The sequence below is a fragment of the Phasianus colchicus genome, chromosome 2 (genome assembly GCF_987193195.1).
Source record: "Phasianus colchicus chromosome 2, bPhaCol1.hap1.1, whole genome shotgun sequence".
In the NCBI taxonomy this organism is placed as follows: Eukaryota; Metazoa; Chordata; class Aves; order Galliformes; family Phasianidae; genus Phasianus; species Phasianus colchicus.
Genome location: NC_143437.1, coordinates 22,023,024 through 22,041,964, shown reverse-complemented (window position 1 = coordinate 22,041,964; position 18,941 = coordinate 22,023,024). Strand labels below are relative to the sequence as shown.

The following is an 18,941-nucleotide window of genomic DNA, read 5'->3' as shown; positions in this document are numbered from 1 at the left end:
GAGGGAGTAGAGGAGCTGCTTGATCTCTGTTACCACAATTAACCATCATCATGTTTAATGGCTTCCTGGCATTGGCTCTGGCCTGAGCTAGCAACTGGGGCATCTGTGTCACTTCTGCTGTGCCACATGGCCCAGCAATTCCTACTGGGGTGTATAGCTTGGCTGAGTCTTCTCTTTGTTGAGGTGATTTTTTCTAGCCCCACATGCCACAGTATCTTCCTGACCTTCTTTGCCTCTCTGTCTCACTTGCTGTAACTGTGTCACAGCCTGTTTGTGCTGGCTGGTTTGATAATGCAGGTCCATGGGCCATATGTGTCCCTCTCTGGCAGTCAGAACTCAACAGTTTGCATGTCATCTGGTCCAGTCACAGGTAGAAAAGCAAGAGTGGGTCCCATATAGCTTTCAGTTTATGAAAAACCTTTCCAGGGCATTCCAGAAGGCAGGACCACACACAGCAATGGGGTACTGTGTACTATTCTCAGCTCCAGGCAAGTGCTTCATCCTTCAGGATGCCCTGCCCCTGTCACAGAGCTGGAAGCTCACCACAGGTGTCTTGTGTAACACTAAACACAGAGGCAGGCCAGTTTCATGCTCTGTATTATCTGTTCCACCCAGCGAGGGGAGCCTGTGTGGATCTGTCCCTCTGGGCCACCAGGATAGCATGCTTCATGACCCTCCCGCTAGCAGGAGCAGCAGCACTCAGCCCAGCACCTCGATCTCAGAGCACCTCTGCACAGCTGTTTGTCTAGGATAGATGGAGCCTTCAGAGGGAGCGGTCAGCTCCAGCATTTTCTTTCAAAACTCTTCCCACACAGCCTTTGGGTGTGCCTGAGTGCCTTTATCTGTGAAGCCTGCTTGCAGCCTGCTGAAGCCACCAAGATGGCAAAGCAGCTAATAATTAAACCTGCTTTTGCAGTTTTAGTGCTAGAGAATGCTCCTGCAGCAAAGCACCAAGGAGAATACAATACTCCTTTACATCAAGAGATTATTCAGGTACCCAAGGTAAATATTGGCCTGCACTTAGTACGCTAATGTCAGTGCTGCTATCTTCTTCCCCGACAATTTCATTAAGGTCAGTTAGTTCTTAAAAATTCTCAGGGCTGTTGCTTTTAAAATAAAATAGAGAAATAGTTGCATTTATAAGATAACTTGGAACACATCCTAGTTTGGGAAATTTCAAATGATCACATAAAATGTATGTAGGCATCTGTTTGCACATAGTCTTGCAAACCAGTTCATCTTTCTGCTGGGTGTTGATTAGAGGCATCATATTAGTGCACACATGTGCACACATGCTCTGGGCAGATGCAGTTCAGAAGGAAAGTTAGGAGTAAGGATTCTTGGTTTCCAAAGACCTGGAAGACACTATTGATTTCTTCATGCTGGAGACTCATTCTGTGGTCAGTGTGCCATCCTGGGCTTTATTTGTTCCAGTAAAAAAATAACGTGACTGAAAAATGCAAGGGAAATAATCCAGACAGACAAGACAGAACAAAAGCAACAAGAGAAAAAAAAATGCAAAAGCAAGTAACAGGCAGTTAATTATTTCTTCTAAATCCAAAGGTCTTGTCTACTTCTGCTAGCCTCACTTGGTTGTTGGACAGTGGGGCACTTTGTGCAGATTTTTCTTCAGCTAAAAGGGTTTATTAATAAGCACATTATTTGCAATCATCCTAAGGGTACTGCTTAATGAAAACATTCCTCTCCAGCAAATAATAAAACACTTGCTCGGTTTCAAGTCTGTACTCAAATGTTCCTTCTGGATGAGCGTTAAACTCATGTGGCTTTATTCCACTGAATCATCCCCAGGGAGAGCAGCAGTGAGTGATGGTAAGGGAAAAGGGTTGGAAATGAATGAACACTAAATCAAAAACACAGGACTTTGTATGCAGCCCAGGCCACAACTGAATCAGCAATTCCCCTGGGGCCAGGATTCCTCTCACATTTACAGTTGAAGGACAAAGCCTTATAATCTTCCCCTAAGCTTTGTAATCTTCAGCATCTTTCCTTGGTTTGCCAGCCTCTCAGTTTGATGTATGGCAGATACCTCCTGGAGCTGTGAGCACCCATACTTCCACCATCTGGTAGCAGGCAGACCTGAAAGTTAGAAAGCTTAGCTTGGGAGTGGGGAAAACTCTCAGCTTTTGTCTAGAGCTTTTAGTAGGATAATGAGATGATAGTTTTTAGTAGGATGTGTTTTGCCAAAAAGAACCTGTCCTTCACAGGTGCTCTAAAGGAAAGTCGAAGAAAAAATTATGCAATTTCAAAGACAAGTTCTGGAGTTATCGCTCCAGTGCTGATCTTTAGGAGCTGTAGCTCCTAAATAACCTCAATCTGTGACTCAGAGAATCTCGCAACGAAGACTCCCAAATAAATTGTGCAGTAGCTTTTTGAAATCTGGCCAGCAGTGATAGGCAGGTTCCAGGTCACGGGGAAGCAGTCTCATTCCCCAGCCCTGCAGACTGCTGTCCCTTGGCTGCCAGTGTGTTCTGGCAAGAGCAACCACAATCACTCAGATCCAGATATTGGTAATGTTTCAGGAGAGGGCAAAGAAAATTTTTACAAGGTTCACTGCAAAAGAAAAACCCTGAACTAATACGTTGCAGTGAGCACCAGCATTAAGGGGTCAGTGGACTTTTTGGTTACAGTGATTCTTGGCCCACAGGTGTTTTTTTTTTTGCAAAAAAATTCTCCCCAAAACTCAGAGAGGAAAAAGTGATTGTGAAATGGTCGTACATTAAAACTCTCCTTTACTACATGTATTTTGAAAAGGCAGTGGCGTGGAAATCCTTTGCTTCCAACAATGCTGAATTAGGGTTAATGTTTCTACCATCCCAGACAAATGACAATGTGTTGCCTATCGTAGGCGTGGCGACCTGGTTCGGGAACGGCACGGCGACCAATCCCAGGTCGCTCGGTCCATCGGCTCGCGGACACCAATGTGGTGGACGGCAAATGGCGTTTATTGGCGGGAGAAACAGCCTTATATAACCTGGGCACTGAACGCTATTGGCTATCGGGAGGGGGACCCTGTCTTCCCGTACAACGCGATATCTTCCGGGCGCCAGACCCTCACTACAACATATCCCCCCTCCCTATGCACAATTAAATTAGGTAAAATATAACAATATATAACAATCTTCAATAGAAAACTCAAATAGAACAAACTTCAATAGAAAACTCGAATAGAAAACATAAGGTGCTCTGAACAAGAACATTCTTATAACAGTTGTTGGTGCTCTACCAACATGATGTTAATCGGAAGAAAAAAGCGGATGGGCTGTGGCCTCAGGTGCACTCCCCATGGATGCGCCAGGTAAGCTGGATGTCCTCGAAGAGCCTCACCAGGTAGGCCTCGCTCGCCTACAGCTGGGCTCTGGAAGCGCAGGTCGGTCTTGAAGTCCTGCGTGATCTCGCACACCAGGCGCTGGAAGGGCAGCTTGCAGATCAGCAGCTCCGTGGACTTCTGGTAGCGGCAGATCTTGTGCAGCACCACTGTGCCGGGCTGGTCACGCCGCCTGTGGCCAGCACGCTCTTGTGGGCCACCTTGGTGGCAACCGGGCCTTTCACTTCCGCAGGCAGGGTCGAGGAGTCGACTGCTGCCTGGAGGCAATTTACAAATTGTGTAAAGCTCTCGCTTCCATTTTGTCTTATGGTGGACCATGGCAATGGCTTAACAATAACTTTAGAGGCTGTGCAAATAGCATCCCTGGCTGCACAAGTAATTGTCATAACTTCATGGGCCTGGAGGCCCAGGGCCTGTGCTTGGGGGGTAATCATTGTTGGGTCTGTACCCATCAGCCGCTGCAGGCTGGAACCATGTAGCGGGTGATCCGCCCCAGTTACTTGAGCTAGTTGTCTTGCACAGTTATCTTCCCATTCTTGTTTAAAAACAATCATCCCTGCTCCGTCAAAAATTAGTCTACAGGTTTGTTTTATGTCAAATGGGAGCATATTGTCTCCCCCAAAAACACCATCTATAAGGGTGGAGACCATAGCTGAGTTAAGCCCTTTATCTGCAATTGCCTTAACAATTGCTTGTATATCCCTAGGGTTTATCGGCGAGTGGACCCTCTGTCCCCCATCCATCACCCGGACTGGGAACGCTAGTGTGGCCGATGGGGCCCAGTCAGCACATGCAATCTTTATTTTTCTCCAGTCTGTAAGAGGGATTTCTCCCCCTCGCGGTTTCTCTTTAATTTGGATGGGAATATTTCGGCTCTTAACTCTGTTCGTATTCGTTCCCTCCTCCTCCGAGTTTAAGTCAATTGCGAACCACTCGTCGCAGCTAGTGTCTGACCCGGAGTCAGAGCCCGACTGAGCGGCCACTTCCGGTTTCCCGTACCTTTTTGTTAGGCTCCGGCCCCGCCCGCCTCCCTTGCGGGCAGGCCGTTCCCTCCCTCTTGGTTCGTCCCGCCCTCTGCCCAGCGGGATGTTCGCCCCACAGCGGCTTTTCTTCGGACGGCCGCTCTGATTGGCTTTCCACCCTTCACTCACGCTCCCCTCACCTTCCCGGTCGCTCCCACCGCCTTTATCTAACACCTCCTCGACGTTCCCGCCAAGGGCGCCTTCCCCCCGCCCTCCCTCTCCTGGCTCGGCGCCATCTTGGGGCGCATAGGGGGGCGGTCGAGCCCAAATTTCCTCGGGCTCCGATTTCTCCGCGGCAGCCCTGGCCTCCTCGATTAACCCACCCCAGAAGGATTTAGCACGTTTCTGTCCCTCCGTGGGCGGGTCGGGGTTCGATTGAGAGGACACGTCATCGTCAGAAGGGTGCAAACTCCGCGTGGCCGCCCCGACTCCCAGTCCCGGGGCGGCCGACAAACGGCTCTCTGCCGCCCTCCAGCTCTCCCGCTCCCGCATGGCCCTGCGCAGGGCCCGCGCGACTCTCCCCCACGACTCTAGGCTTCTCCCACAGCCCGAGGACATCGTCTCCTCAGTTAACGCTTTAGTGCATTTATCCCACACTTCGGGGTGGAGAATATCCACCGGCTGGTCAATGACCCCAATTCGCAAAAGCCTCGCAATAGCGAGAGTAAAATCTTTGGGCTTACAATCGATGCCCCACTGCTTATCTAACTGCGATACGACCTTCACAAGGACTTCCATCCTCCTTGTTGGTCCGGGAGCGTCCTCCCCGCCGGGCTGGTCCTGCCGCTCCGGCCGCCGTTCACCCGTCCAGGCGAATCCCGGGTTTCGGCACCACTTGTTGCCTATCGTAGGCGTGGCGACCTGGTTCGGGAACGGCACGGCGACCAATCCCAGGTCGCTCGGTCCATCGGCTCGCGGACACCAATGTGGTGGACGGCAAATGGCGTTTATTGGCGGGAGAAACAGCCTTATATAACCTGGGCACTGAACGCTATTGGCTATCGGGAGGGGGACCCTGTCTTCCCGTACAACGCGATATCTTCCGGGCGCCAGACCCTCACTACAACACAATGAAACCCCAAGGAACTGTAAATAAACTGCTGTTGTTCAAATGGCCACTCCTGCTCCCATGCCAAAGGAGGATTCGCTCAGACAAAATAGGAAGAGGGGAAAGGATGTCGAATATTATCACTTGATACCTTCTCAGTAATCTGTATAGAATTACTTAAAATTATCCTTCCTATTTTTGAAGTAACCACTTCCTAAAACAAAAGAAAGTGCCATAGATCTGAGCAACTTTGATGAGAAGACAGAGCACTGAGTGCACACTGTGACAGCCTCACCCTGTGGCAGTAGGAAGTCAGGCTATCGGGCTGTCAATTTGAAGACTGGTATTAAATTAATTAAGACAATTAAAAGGGTGGATGTTGTCACAGAATGACCCAATAACTGTGCAAAGGCAGTGTATCAGCGTGGGTTGTTTTTTTTTTTTTTTTTCCTAGCTGCCTGCTTAAAACAAAAGCCTCATTGCCAAGTGATGGAAGTCCCAAATATGAGTTTCTCTAGAATAATTCACTGGTTGAGAAATGTCTAGTGTTCTTTTCTTGCACTATCTATCTATCTGTCTGTCTGTCTGTCTATCTATCAAGGGCAAAGGACCTCAGCAGTAGCCAGGGTGTTAAACATGTTACATGCAGCAAGGAGCAGATACTGCTGACACTGGGTACATTCCCTGTTTCTGGGTACTGCCAAGGCTGAAACACAACAGGATGGTTTACAGCATGATAAGGAGTTTAGTGTGGCACTAAAAAAGAGAGCAGCTACCATTCCTCTGAGGTTGAGTCACCAGGGAGAAGCCTGTAAACTGGGGAAGTGGCTAATTGTTCTGTGTTTGGCCAATAAAAAGGAGGGTAGATGACAGCTCTGTGTTTGCATACAGTGAAAGTTGTCCTTACTGTTGCAAAGATTTGATTTTATTCTCTGTTTTTCTTGTTGAAGCTTCCGATGTTCTGTATGGAACTATTGGCAATTTTACTGTAGGATCACCAGAAATATTTGTTCACAGCCTGGTTCTCTGAGATACTGGATTAGGAACAATGCTGACAGCATCTTTGGTAGTATATGTTTGTATGATAATAACAATAGTAAAACCATTGCTGAACATCACAGTTTTTCTCCAACTTTGTACCAATGCCAACCAGTTACATACAGTATATCTTTACACGTCCAGTAATAGCTCCAAAGTTATGAATAGTTAAATAGCATTATTTAGCATGTTATTATTCATCTTTAAGTACTCCATCATGGTATAGAAATTTCTTCAACCTCACTTTATTAAGGTGAAAAATTTTCAAGAATTGTGACTGTTTGCCCTAGCTCATGGTATGGAGAAACAGCCTGGTAAGGGGGATAGGGGCAGGATGAAGAGACCCTGTGGCCCAGAGTGAGCCTTTAAAATAGCTCCCATTTCTGACAAGGAGACTGACCTTCAACTGAGGGACTGCAGATATGGCAGGCTGCTTGTAAACACTGTAAATCATTGCAATAATTGCAATAAGCTTGGAATAATTGCAATGAGCTTAGAATTGACCCTTGTTGCAAGTGCTGTTTAACTTCCAGAAAGTGGCCTTGCAGCTGGAATCTAAACTGTAAAAAATGGGATTAAAAAAAACATTAGAACATCTGGTCAATTTAAGCCAGGCCCTAGGATTTTATGTAAGAAGCTCCTGCAGAGCCAGCCTTGAAAACAAAACTCATGGTTACTGCCTGGCACAAACCCAGGGCTGAGTTCCCTGGCTGGGCTTCTCTGTTCAGTTGAGCTCATTCCCTGGAGCACAAGCAGAACACCAGACTTCCAAGACAGTGATTAACCTACCACTTCTTGCCAATACTTAACTGTTTTGTTTGCACCCACAGCCATGCCAGCAGCAAGTGCAAATTAGCAGCAGTTACAAGACCAGTCTGCCTTGGATTCGTTTAATCAGAACGTGAGACAGCAAAATAAACAGGGAAAGAGGTTAAGAACATGCACAAGTGAAGGCTGTAGTTGATCCTTCACAAATTTCCTTTCAAGTTTCTGAAATAAGGCTTCTGGGGCTCTGCCCAGACAATTTCCCTGAACCTAGGCAGTGTAGGGTCCTGTTTTCAGTCCCTTAGTTAAAATCAGTAGCAAGAACAAATAGTTTCATGCCCTTTCCCTTTTTGAAAACACCTGGAGGTTCACATATTGTGGCTTTGCACAGAGGTGAAGTTCCGCTGTAGCCACCAGTCTCATTTTGAAACATGAAGCATCAAAGCAGGTATTTGATTTTGAGGAAGAGTGGGAAATTTAGAGAAGGGAGTTCTTGTGGCATCTTACATAGCTTAGCTTTAGTGGTATGTTCTTTGTCGCTCACCTGTATTCATCACACTGCTGATCTGTGTCCATCTCATGGCTGAACTAGACTGAATGAAAATAGATGATGGATACCTTACAGGTAGATGGATCCGTTTGGGTGCATCATACAGCAGCTCTTCTCTGAGCTGGTACCTTTAGAAACTAGCATGATGGTGAGAAGGTTCTCCTTGCTCTCAGTTCACCTGGGGAAATTCAAAATGTGCCCTAAAGGTAAGACTATAATAATTCTTATAGAACTAAGTTATTTTTTCCAATCAACTGAATACTTCCTTGATTGTATCATTTTCTTTAATGCTAATGCTTCCTCCTGCTTTTAGTTACAACCACAAAGCACTTGCATCCAGCTCAAGCTAATTACGTGGATCACTGCCATAGGAGGTATTTGCTTCACCTCCCACAAAATCATTATCTGTCACAACTGCCACTTGCCCTGGCAGCTTTGTTTGTGTTATCATCCAAGTCTCAGAAAGCCCATATTATCTTTCCCCAGTGGCATCTAACGATTGATTAGTAGCAGTCAGAAAATACTTTAAATGGCAATTAGCTCTCAAGTTGGTCAGTGACTTTAACACATATTTGTCACGCATCTAGACTTCCTGGATGACCTAAATAGAAATCTAGCTCTGGGGTCACTGGAATATTCCCTGATGGTCTATGAAGAGCTGAGAGGTCAGGTATATAAGATTATTTCTATTTGCAGTTGGATGAGCAGAAAAAGTGTATTCAGTGTTCCATAGTACTACATACACCTCCAGAGAGGTCCATGGTGTCCAGGCTTTCCAAAGGGCTATTAATGAGACTTCCTATCAAAGAAAGTCTGATTTCATAGAAGCCAAGATTGAGAGCTCTATCTAAAGTGACTTGTCTTCATTTCTGTTGAGGAAGGCTGATGGATTGTTTCTGCTGTGTCTTTGGCTATGCTTAGTCCACACAGAGCAAACAAGTGTAAGTATTTACAAATGTCTAATGCTAATGAAGTTGAAGTCCAGCCAAAGGTTCAGTGAATTTGAAGGAAAGCTTGTCATTGGCTTTCCTGAGCTTCTGCTATGTCCTTGGGACTCGGACTGACACATACATGCAAAAATTTGTGTTATGCAATAGCTTGCTTCTGCTGACCTTACAAGAGCAGGACCTGCTGAAAGAGCTGATTAATCAGTTAAAAAAAAAAAAAAAAAAAAAAAAAAAGTTTAGCAGCTACCTTTGCAAATAAAAGTTTTTCAGATTTAGATGAATAATGGGAAAAAAATTACTAACTCTAGCCAGGTACTTGAGCACCTCTTAAGTATCTGCCATACTCCTCATCAGTCTGCATGCTGCAGACCAAGTTTTATGACAAAAAAATGTATATGAAAATTGATAGCAGAAACTGCGTTATTTATTATTAGTCACTGCATGTCACTTTCAGTGCTTGTTGTGTGAAGCACTAAATGCTGATTTCTGTGTCTTGGATCTAATAGTTGAGAGTGGATGCAACCTGGAAGCGAGATCCAAATGGCAGGAGTCCATTTGCAGAATGCAGAGAGCTGTTGTTTCAATAAAACTTCATTCTTTTATGGCAGCTGAGCCACAGAAGCACACTTTGTATTCAAAAGAAGTCAGATAAAGGTGTTGCTGCCTCGTGTACAGTAACTTCTCAGCATTGCTGATCTGGCTGAAAGCAGTGCTAAACGAAAAAGCAGTGTGATGTGCTGCAGTCGGTCTGTGGAGCTTTTTAAGGTTGTAAAGGTTAATATTTAACCTTCACCTAACTTTTCAAGTAAATATAAAAATAAAACTCACTTATTTTACTGACGTGGGTTATAATGTATATAGCCTTAATTATGCCAAAGTCTTCCATGGTGTTGGAATGGCTCTTTCAGCAGGTTCCTCAGCAGGCTTTGGCTTCCTTCCACACCCAGAGCCACAGCTTTATGGCTCCTAGGATTTCTCTGGCTTCACACAAGTTACACAAGGAAAGAAGGAGACACAGATGCAGCCCAAAGGCTGTCACTGTACCATCACTAGGTCTGGCTGTATTTTGGACTATGAATCTATGAACTGGGAAATGAATTTATCAGCACACTAAGAAGTGCATGCAAGCACTGGGATGACAAGTGGTGTAAGTGAGGAGCAATGCCTTTTTCGTATGAGGACAACAGTGATAGCAAGGAGTTTATCCACACTGTATTTTCTACTTCTGGGTATCAGCAGGTTGATTCTCACAGTAAGCAGTTGTGGATCAGTTTGTGCCAGAACACTACCTCCTGGCTTAATCAGTGAGAATAAAGGGGGAAAATGTGAATTTCCCTGTGAAAAAATAAAAATATAATTAGTTGTTCCAGAAGATTTATCCCTCCGGCTGTTCAATAATGCAGTACAGATTAAAGGATTTATTGATATTCTTGTTTAGGAATGAGATTCAGGGTCCTCTGTGTTTAAGCCTGATTTCTTCTAGATGTTGTAAATCTGGTAAAAGTGCAGACCTGTACAGGATCCCAGCACTGTCTCTGAGCTCCCCCCTGTGACAAGCCTGATAAGGATGGAGACTTAGGCACAGGACAGGGTCTTGATTAAGGTCACACACAAAGGCTGAAGATCAGAGATATGGGCCAGTTGTCAGAAGTTGTGCAACTTCCCTTCAGATCTACTCTTCTTGTATCATTTGAGTGCCCCCAACTATACACATTATTAGAATTCCTGATACCAATATTAAAGAGTAGTGAATATTTCAGAATATCCAACAGTGTACACTATTATTATCACTCTGCACACCACACAAGGAAAATGCCTAAGCTAAACCTTGTGCATACGTACAAATTTACCCTTATTTTTAGGAATTAAGTATATGCATCGGAATGATGGCAATGCTTTGCAAGCAGTCAATGCTCCCATACATATTCTATTTATTTTCCTGCATACAATTGAAAATTACAGCCTAAGTGTGATTCCAGTGCTGCACACATGCTCTGGGAAAACTATTATGCATTAGTAAGAATATGTGAATTCCAGAATTCCAAAGCAAAAATCCCAAAGCACAACGAAGACAATCAACAAGATGCCTTCCCCTGTTTGACACATACTGGTAGGAAGTTCTTGTTCCAAAAACCTCTAGAAAGACTGCATTTATCTTATTAGGGCAATAATACCTCAAGAGGACATTGTGGGTAATGCATTTCAACTGGCTCAATGCTTCAGCTGTATCTTAGGCTGTTTTCATTTATTACTGCCATCATGATTGATAGTTTGCGTACTCTGTAGCATTTCCTGTTCATAATAGTGTAATTGTTAACTAAGATTTTGATTCAACTATCTTTACAAAACACGAATAAAAGATGCAAAATGGCAAATCACAGATAATTGCAATTATTTGCACCAGAAAGTACAAAAGCATCCATAGCCTAAATATACCGATATTTTGGAGCAACACACTTAGAATTTTCTGAAACAAGAGACAAAAACATATTTCAATCAGGTCCTAAATTTTGTGTTAGGTAATCTATCAGTGGGCTACAGGCAGTTCCCAACAGTTACAGGGCAACAGCACCATCTTGAGGTCACTAGAGAATTAAACGAAAAGAGAAGCTGCAGGCATTGTTCTGAAGGTATCTCACTCTTAAATGCAGTAATTATTTGATCTATTTATGCGGTCCAAGACAAAAAGTCAAGCCTTTTTATTAGTCTGGCTTTTTCATACGCAAAGCGCTTACAAGCATCAGCCAGCTAACGATACAGACTTTCTTGAATCATTAATTACTCTTTTCTTGGTTACTTTTTTTTCCTCCTTTGACTACCTGTATTTTGCAGATGATAGTGACCAACAAAATACTTGCATCCCCCACTTTTTCCACATTAGAAGTATACTACTGCATATTCTACCCTTTGCTCTTTTATGGGCTATACAATAAAGACCTTTGTGTATGTCAGTAGAGCTGCATTACAGATTTTCTGGCTGAGGCACACAATATAGAAAAATCTATATACAAGCATTGTGAAGAAGCATGGATTAATCCTTAAATTACGTGTGAGCATCTTAAACAGTATTTATGATAAAAAACATCTAGAATACCTCTTTAAAAAGCATTCTTGGCCCAACAAGAAATAAAATCAGCTGCTTTCTATAAATACATTTTAAGCATTTCAACCCAGAGAAATCTTCATATGTAATATATACCCAGCACTGGAGTTGCAAAGGATTTTTTTTGTATTCGTGAATCTGAGTTAGTTTATTAAATATACAATACCCTGAGAAACCAACTACCACTCCAGCAGAGAACTGTGAGAAGAAAGATGGAGGCTGCAAACTTGAAGAAAATAATTATTTGCTATTTGAAATAGAATTGCCTCTCCCCGAAAGATAGGTGCCAATATCCTGGGTGGTGCCCAGCAGCAGGAGAGAGACCCATGGGTTCAGTTTGCACATTTTTAAGATAAACCAAAGAAGATGTCAAATACACGCCCCAAACCAGATCTTTCAGGAGCTGACAAAATGCCATGCAGCTGTCCAGGCAGCAGGACTATAATCTCATCAGTTACTGAAGATATTTAAAACTTTCCTGATGGATCTTTTCTTGTGCAACCTGCTCTAGGGAACCTGCTTTAGCAGGAGGGTTGGACTGGAATAATATCCAGAGGTCCCTTTCAACACCTACAATTCCATAATTGGGTCTTTTTTCCACTTTGGTAGAGGAAAGAGATTTTAAAAATTCATTTTGTTCTTTTGAGAGCTAAAAAGTATTCACAAGCAGACAAAAACTTTTCCACATATGAACACTTTTATCAAGTACTGTACATTGTGTACAGCATGATTTTAATCCAGACTTCGAATTTCTGTATTTTTTTCAGCTAAAAGTCTTTCACACTATATCTAGTAAAATCTGTTTTGCTATATTTTTTTTTTCCAGAGAAACAACATGTAGTAAACAAAGAAAAGCAAAAAAATATATTTTAATAATACAGCTCAGCTTGTTTGATATCAAAATGACCTGTTTTTGTAACATAGCCTTTTATGCCCTTAGAAAAAAAAATATTCTTATAAAGATTTAAAATATATTTTCAGTAGGTTCCAGCTTAAAAGAGGAAGGCATAAGTACCATCCCATATATATAATCAACTCTAAAAAGATAAATACTGTACACATATGTTACAGGTTCAGCGCATGCCCAAGATTTGTCTGCTCTTTAGTTGATAGTTCTTTTCCAGTTCACAGAGTGCTTGAGCTCGTAGGTTTGCAGCATACAGGCGTCTCTTGAGATCAGAGCATTTCCCTTTTGAAAGGGGATAGTTCTCCACATTAACAGAAGGCATAGCATCCTCTTCACTTCCACCAAAGTGGACCTTCTTCTTGGTTGTAGAAAAGGGGAGCAGGAGCGCATTATCTTAAGAAACAAACAGAAACTGAATTAATGCATTTCAGCATTTATTGCTTAGCTTATAACCTTTAATCCTGTCACCCATTTTGTTAACTACCCATGGATCCAAGTGATCTAATTAAATGCATCTCAGCTCTTAGCAATAATTCCCATTTTTGGAGGAAAATTTGAAAGTGAAGTTTTAAAACGATTGCAATGAAAGGGTGTATGCACTGTAGCTTCTAAAGAGCTCTTAAGGAAATAGCACTTGGAATAAAGAGAACAACTATTTCTCTGCAGAAATAGTGCTTAGGACATACTCATGGAAACTAGGAATTCTGGTTTTCCATTTTACTGTGAAGTGAGCCACACAACTAACATCGAGGAAAAATTAGGAATTAAGAACCTGTGTGAGATGCAATGCAGTGATGAGAAAGAACATTAAAGCAAACTAAATAAATTAGTAGGAAGTGATCTTGTTAATATTGCAATACATTAACACAACCTGTGTCAGGTGCAGGTAAATTTCAGAAACAGTGTTACAAGAATACTACTGAATGTGAATGAGTTGGAAGTGTAGAAAACATTGTTAGAGAAATGTCTAATGGCATGGTCTACAGCTGAGACTAGAGCAAGAGCTTGTCACTCTTGCAACAGCTACATTTACTTTTCTGTATTTTCTATCTGTAGGTGTTGCTACACCAAGCGTCTTTGCTTATTTTCAAACATTAATATCTACTAATATCAAAACAGTATATGAAAGAGGGGGAGAAGGGGAAGAGAACAGAAGGAAGTGCTGATGCTTGTTTAACTTTATGCTTCCAACAACATCAGAAAGCTCCAGGCAAGTTTAGTTTTTATTTGATTTTATATTCTTTAATGGATCAAATAAAAGATGTTGGGAGAGAATTCTTAAAGTAGGCAGGTATATTAGAAACATTTAAATAGCACTAACTTCTAGGGATACTTTACTTGTGTTCTTTTACACTACACTAGCCACTTCTTGAGGGAAGCAACTTCAGTTTTATTTATATTAGAGGCAGCGACATATGCATATCTTGCTTTCTCTCCAACTAAAACTAAATGAAGATTTTTTTGCTTCATGTTAGAGGCTATTCACATTTCTTTGTTCTAGCAGTACTATTTCAGAGCCAGTGTTTAATATCCCCATCCAAGATTTTTTTTTACTTGTGCTCTCCCTAGCAGGAAGCAAAAGGAATATTAAGTACTTTGGTCATTTATACTATTAAAGTGCAATGAGCAGTAGATACTATCAGTTATTACAGGGAAGATTTGAATATTATCAAGGCCAAAGTAAGGCTCAAACACTTGTGAGCTAATAGATCTTGTAAAACAGATGTAAGTAGTCAAGTATTATAGCACATTGTCAAACATGCTTTTTGTTCTTGTGAATTAAACTAAAGTAAATTAATAATACTGTTTTCTTCTGAGCCTAAGTGAGGCAGTGATCATAGCTGTGTGACTTGCAACAAGTATTAGTTCCCACTCTGAGGACTTCAGAAGTTGAAACTAAAGATGAAGTAATCAGGCATTTGAATTTTTATTGAAATTTACTATATCAAAGGTTCATAAAAAGACAACTAAAATAAATACAACTCTGAGGTTTGGATTACAAGTCAGCATTTTGTTGGTTCATCACAAGAACCTAATTTGCAAAACAAAAAACTGACAGTGATAGGCTCACACTGCTAAGTGAGCATTGTTCAGATCTTCCTGCGAAGCAGAAAATCAAGAGTCTCTTCCCAAGCAGAGATAATGGGGTTTTGTATTGCTACAATGGGACTACATAGAGCATGTTGATCATGAGCATTCTTCTGGTCATACCAGCCTACATCTATCAGTGCAAGAGGCTCCTTGTATGCTTGCATACCTGGACCATCTGCAGAAGATAATGTCCTCTGCTGTTTGTAGAGACTGTAGTTCCTCATCAGTTTTTCAGCTCTGTTTTGAAAAAAGGAAGTTTAAGCTTTTTTGTTGTAAGGCTGTAGAGCTTCTAATCAAGGCAGTTATAGGTTAGTAAAATACCTAGCAAGTTTGTCCTCTGCCAGCCTCTCTCGAACACAGAGTTCCCGTTCTCTCTCTGGAAATAGAAATAGGGTAGTATGAGGGTAGTATGTAATGTTTGAATGTAAACGTTAAAGCTAGAGGGATTGTGCATGGTATATCTTCTTGTGAAAAAAGACAGCAATAATAGCCTGCCAGATGTTCTTGTGTTCTGCTTCTGTATCTCTAAACAAAGCAAGGTAACCGCTATGCGGATACAAGCTTTCCCAGTACATCAATAAAACACTGACCAAGTGCTCTTAAGTGTGTTGGTTGTTTTTCCTTCAGGAAAAGAGTGACATGCCACAATGAAGCTACAGCAGATTTCTGTTCTGAACATCATCTCATGGCAAACAAAGACACCAGGTCTGAGTATTTAGATGCCAGTTAAAAAGTCACCTATAACCTAACATCTTACTTTACAACAGCAGCTGTTATTCAGGCTCAGAAAATCATATATGCAGTTAAAAACCTATATAGCAGAGCCTCTATGTATGTAACAAAGTATTATATGTAGCCAGGAAGTCCTAACACCTCAGCCACCTACACTATTTCGCATGTAAATTACCTGTAGAATGCAGCTTCTATGAAAGCAGCTGACCATTCACTCAGGTATATTTTACTCCAACATTACTATATAGCCTAAGGCAAGCATAACATAGCTAGTGCTAATCTGCACAAAATACATGGAGATCAGCCTACACTGCACAGAGCAGTGTATTTGGACCCTGGTTTTCTGCATACTTTGCTGATTACTGCTCAATTTTAATATTCTTCACAGGCTAGGCTTACATTTCTGAACTGCCAAGTACATCTTAGCAATTGAAAAGAAGAACAAACTAGTATAGATTATTTAAGGCCAAGCATTCTTGTTTTAGTCTTTGGACAGAATTCTAGTAGCAACTATAGGAGTACGATAGCCTAGTGCATTGAAATGAGTTTTCAAAACAGTCTACACTTCCATCACCAGCACATATTCTTTTAAATCAGAGTCCCACTGCCACCCCCTTCCCAAAGGGAAATATCATACGCTCCAATCGTTGCTCTCTGTCCTTAATGGCTTGCTCTCTTTCATGTAATTGTTGTTCCTTCAGCTTCAGTTCATTCACTGGAGCATCCGAATGCTGCACCCTCTCTGGCTCTCCTGATCTCCGGCCTCTTTTATCAGGATTTTTTCTCTGCTCTTCTGCCACTAAGTCTGCTATCAAGGGGTGCTGCAGAATATCTTCAACAGATGGTCGGCAATAATCCTAAAGGAGAGAAGTTACCAGTAACCCTCAGCTGCAATCAAGAAAAAAAACTATTGCCATGGATTCCCAAGCAAGATGCATCCCCAGGTGGAAACCAGCCGATGTGCTTTATAGTGAAGGAGAAGCTGATAAAAAAAAAGCATGGAAAGGGCAACAGCTAAGGTCTGGCATGCTGTACTAATTTAACCAGACAAAAGCTGAGGTAGTAGGCTGCTACCACAAGTCTGGCTATCCCAGCACAGGTATCTATTCCTTTCAGAGCCAAAGTGGATGGGGAACTTGAAGAATCCACATCTGTTAGAGATTTAGGTTCTTTATACCACTTGGTGGAACAATTTTAATCCTGAAGTTAGACCTTGAAGTTTGCTGTTAGATAATTCCAGTAGGCCATACTGAGACACTATTTTGTGCCCTATTAACCTAGAATAACTCTTGAGCAGCTGATGCTGCTCACTCACCTCTTTTTTCTTTTTTTAAGATGTATTCAAAGTAATTTTTCCCACCTACCTATGCAAGTAATATTGCTGGTGACAAGATGATGGCCACCACTACTGCAGATCAATTTGTTTCATAAACTGAGGAGTAAAACCAGTCCTTCAGTACTAGCTCTTATCATAGGCAGAAAATTAAGAACTGATTCTTACCTTCAAGTTCAGCATCTCTTTGAGAAGTTCATTCAACTGCTCTGAGTAACGATACGGTATTCGTCTGAACTTCCCCTCCCTTATCTTTTCTGCCAATTCCTTCTGGTTGTAAGCTGTAAATGGAGGCCTGAAGAATAGTATTTTTCTTGAATTATCTCAGCAGTTTTACAGGACTTATTTTCATTAAAGTGTCAGACTAAGAAATAAACAGCAAGAACTGGTTACCTACCATCACAACAAATACAGAAATAAGAATGTAGGACTCATTCCTAAATCCTTTAAGCTACTGTTTATATGAAGAGCAGTCATATGCACATTAAGAGTTATCCTTCCACATTAATTAGCATACTACTATACTCACGTGAGAGCACATAACTCATATAGAAGACATCCTAGAGACCAGATGTCAGATTTCTCATTGTATGACATGTGGTTAATTTGCTCCTGAAGAAAGAGAAAAATCTTAAGTTTACTAAGATATTTTTGTCATAGTATAGGATCATCCCCTCCTGTTCAAACCTGAATTTAACTCTGGCTTCTAGGATTGCTTCTAAAGGTTCTTTTTCCATTTACCTCCATGGCAATTCTTACTAGCAGAGTCTTTAGTTATTACAATAACTAATAACTAAATAAAAACTATTGCAATAACTACAGACTAAAGTGCTGCATCAGTCTTCAATGGATACAACCCCATATTTTAGTCAGCATTATTATTCCCCCCACAAAAGAAAAAAAGCAAACAAACCATTGTATCAGGGAAATAACTCTTGCTCATTTCTAATACAAATTGAAACCTCACCCTCAGCAGGTGATTTAATAACCTGTTTACATTAACAGTAACAAAGAGAAGAATGCTCTAGCTTCTCTGTTCCTTTTGCAGAGAAAGATACTCCAACATAACTTACCTCAATAATAGTTCGAGTATATAGAACTAAGCTAACTTTCTGCAAAACAATCTTACTTTATCAGTCACTTGCATTTAAGACAAGCAACTCCTCATTAAATCCTCCAAAGCATCAACAGACTGTGAATCCAACACTGCAGAAAACAGACCTTCAAGGGAAGAAAAGGAACAGAACAGAGGTCTTACTGGAGACATGTAGTACGGGGTTCCAACAAAAGTTTTGGCAAAGCTGGTGTCATGATGCAGTATTCGAGCCAGTCCAAAATCTCCAAGCTTAACATTCTGCTTGCCATCTAGGAAGACATTCGCTGGTTTTAAGTCCCGGTGTACGGTGACTCCACCGTCGCTCCGCCTATGGCATTCCTTCAAGGCCAGCGTCAGCTGAGTCAGCACTCGGAGAACAAAGCTCTCTTCCAGGTAGTGTCTGTGGAAACGACAAGGTTGACGCCCCCCGCCCCGCTTGGATCTCGCCCCCCCCTCCCCCCCCCCCGCGGCCGCAGCGCACCTCTCCCTGGTGCAGCGCGCGATGACGCTGGCCAGGTCGCCGCCGTCGCAGTACTCCATCACGATGTAGAGGGTGGTGCTGCTCCGGTCGATGATGCGGTCGTGATAGCGGACGATGTTGGGGTGCCGCAGCTCGCGGAGCAGATTCACCTCCGAAACGAGCATCTGCTTCTCCGCCTCCGTCATGGAGCCGTAGTCGAGCTCCTTCCATACCAGGATCTACAAAAGGGAGAAAGCGAAACGCGCAGCGAGCGAACGAAGGCAGGACAAAGAGCCGTCAGAGCCCCCGCCGCTCACCGGGAGCGCCCGGCCGGCACCTCACCTTGCCGTCGGCCTTGCGCCGCACCTTGCGGCACTTGCCGTAGGAGCCGGCGCCGATGGTGAGCAGCACCTCGTAGTCCTCGGGCCGGCTGGGCATGGCGCTACCGCACCGCGAGCTGCCGGCCGCCCGCCGCACCGGCGCGGTTTGAACCCGCCGCCCCT

General features: G+C 42.8%; 2 protein-coding genes across 2 annotated transcripts; both read right to left on the bottom strand.

Moving 5' to 3' along the window:
• Nucleotides 1–2,827: 2,827 nt before the first annotated feature.
• Nucleotides 2,828–5,429, bottom strand: LOC149918890 (uncharacterized). The gene has a single exon (XM_090135083.1). The coding sequence runs from the start codon at nt 5,104–5,106 to the stop codon at nt 3,448–3,450; it is 1,659 nt and encodes a 552-aa protein (XP_089991209.1). The 5' UTR covers nt 5,107–5,429; the 3' UTR covers nt 2,828–3,447.
• Nucleotides 5,430–12,671: 7,242 nt separating this feature from the next.
• On the bottom strand, nt 12,672–18,938 carry NEK2 (NIMA related kinase 2). Its single transcript, XM_031595403.2, has 9 exons — nt 18,781–18,938; nt 18,460–18,677; nt 18,141–18,378; nt 17,412–17,494; nt 17,051–17,177; nt 16,187–16,406; nt 15,139–15,193; nt 14,984–15,054; nt 12,672–13,119 (listed from the first exon to the last, which is right to left on the bottom strand). The coding sequence occupies exons 1-9, from the start codon at nt 18,874–18,876 to the stop codon at nt 12,893–12,895; spliced, it is 1,335 nt and encodes a 444-aa protein (XP_031451263.2). The 5' UTR covers nt 18,877–18,938; the 3' UTR covers nt 12,672–12,892.
• Between the last annotated feature and the right edge of the window lie 3 nt (nt 18,939–18,941).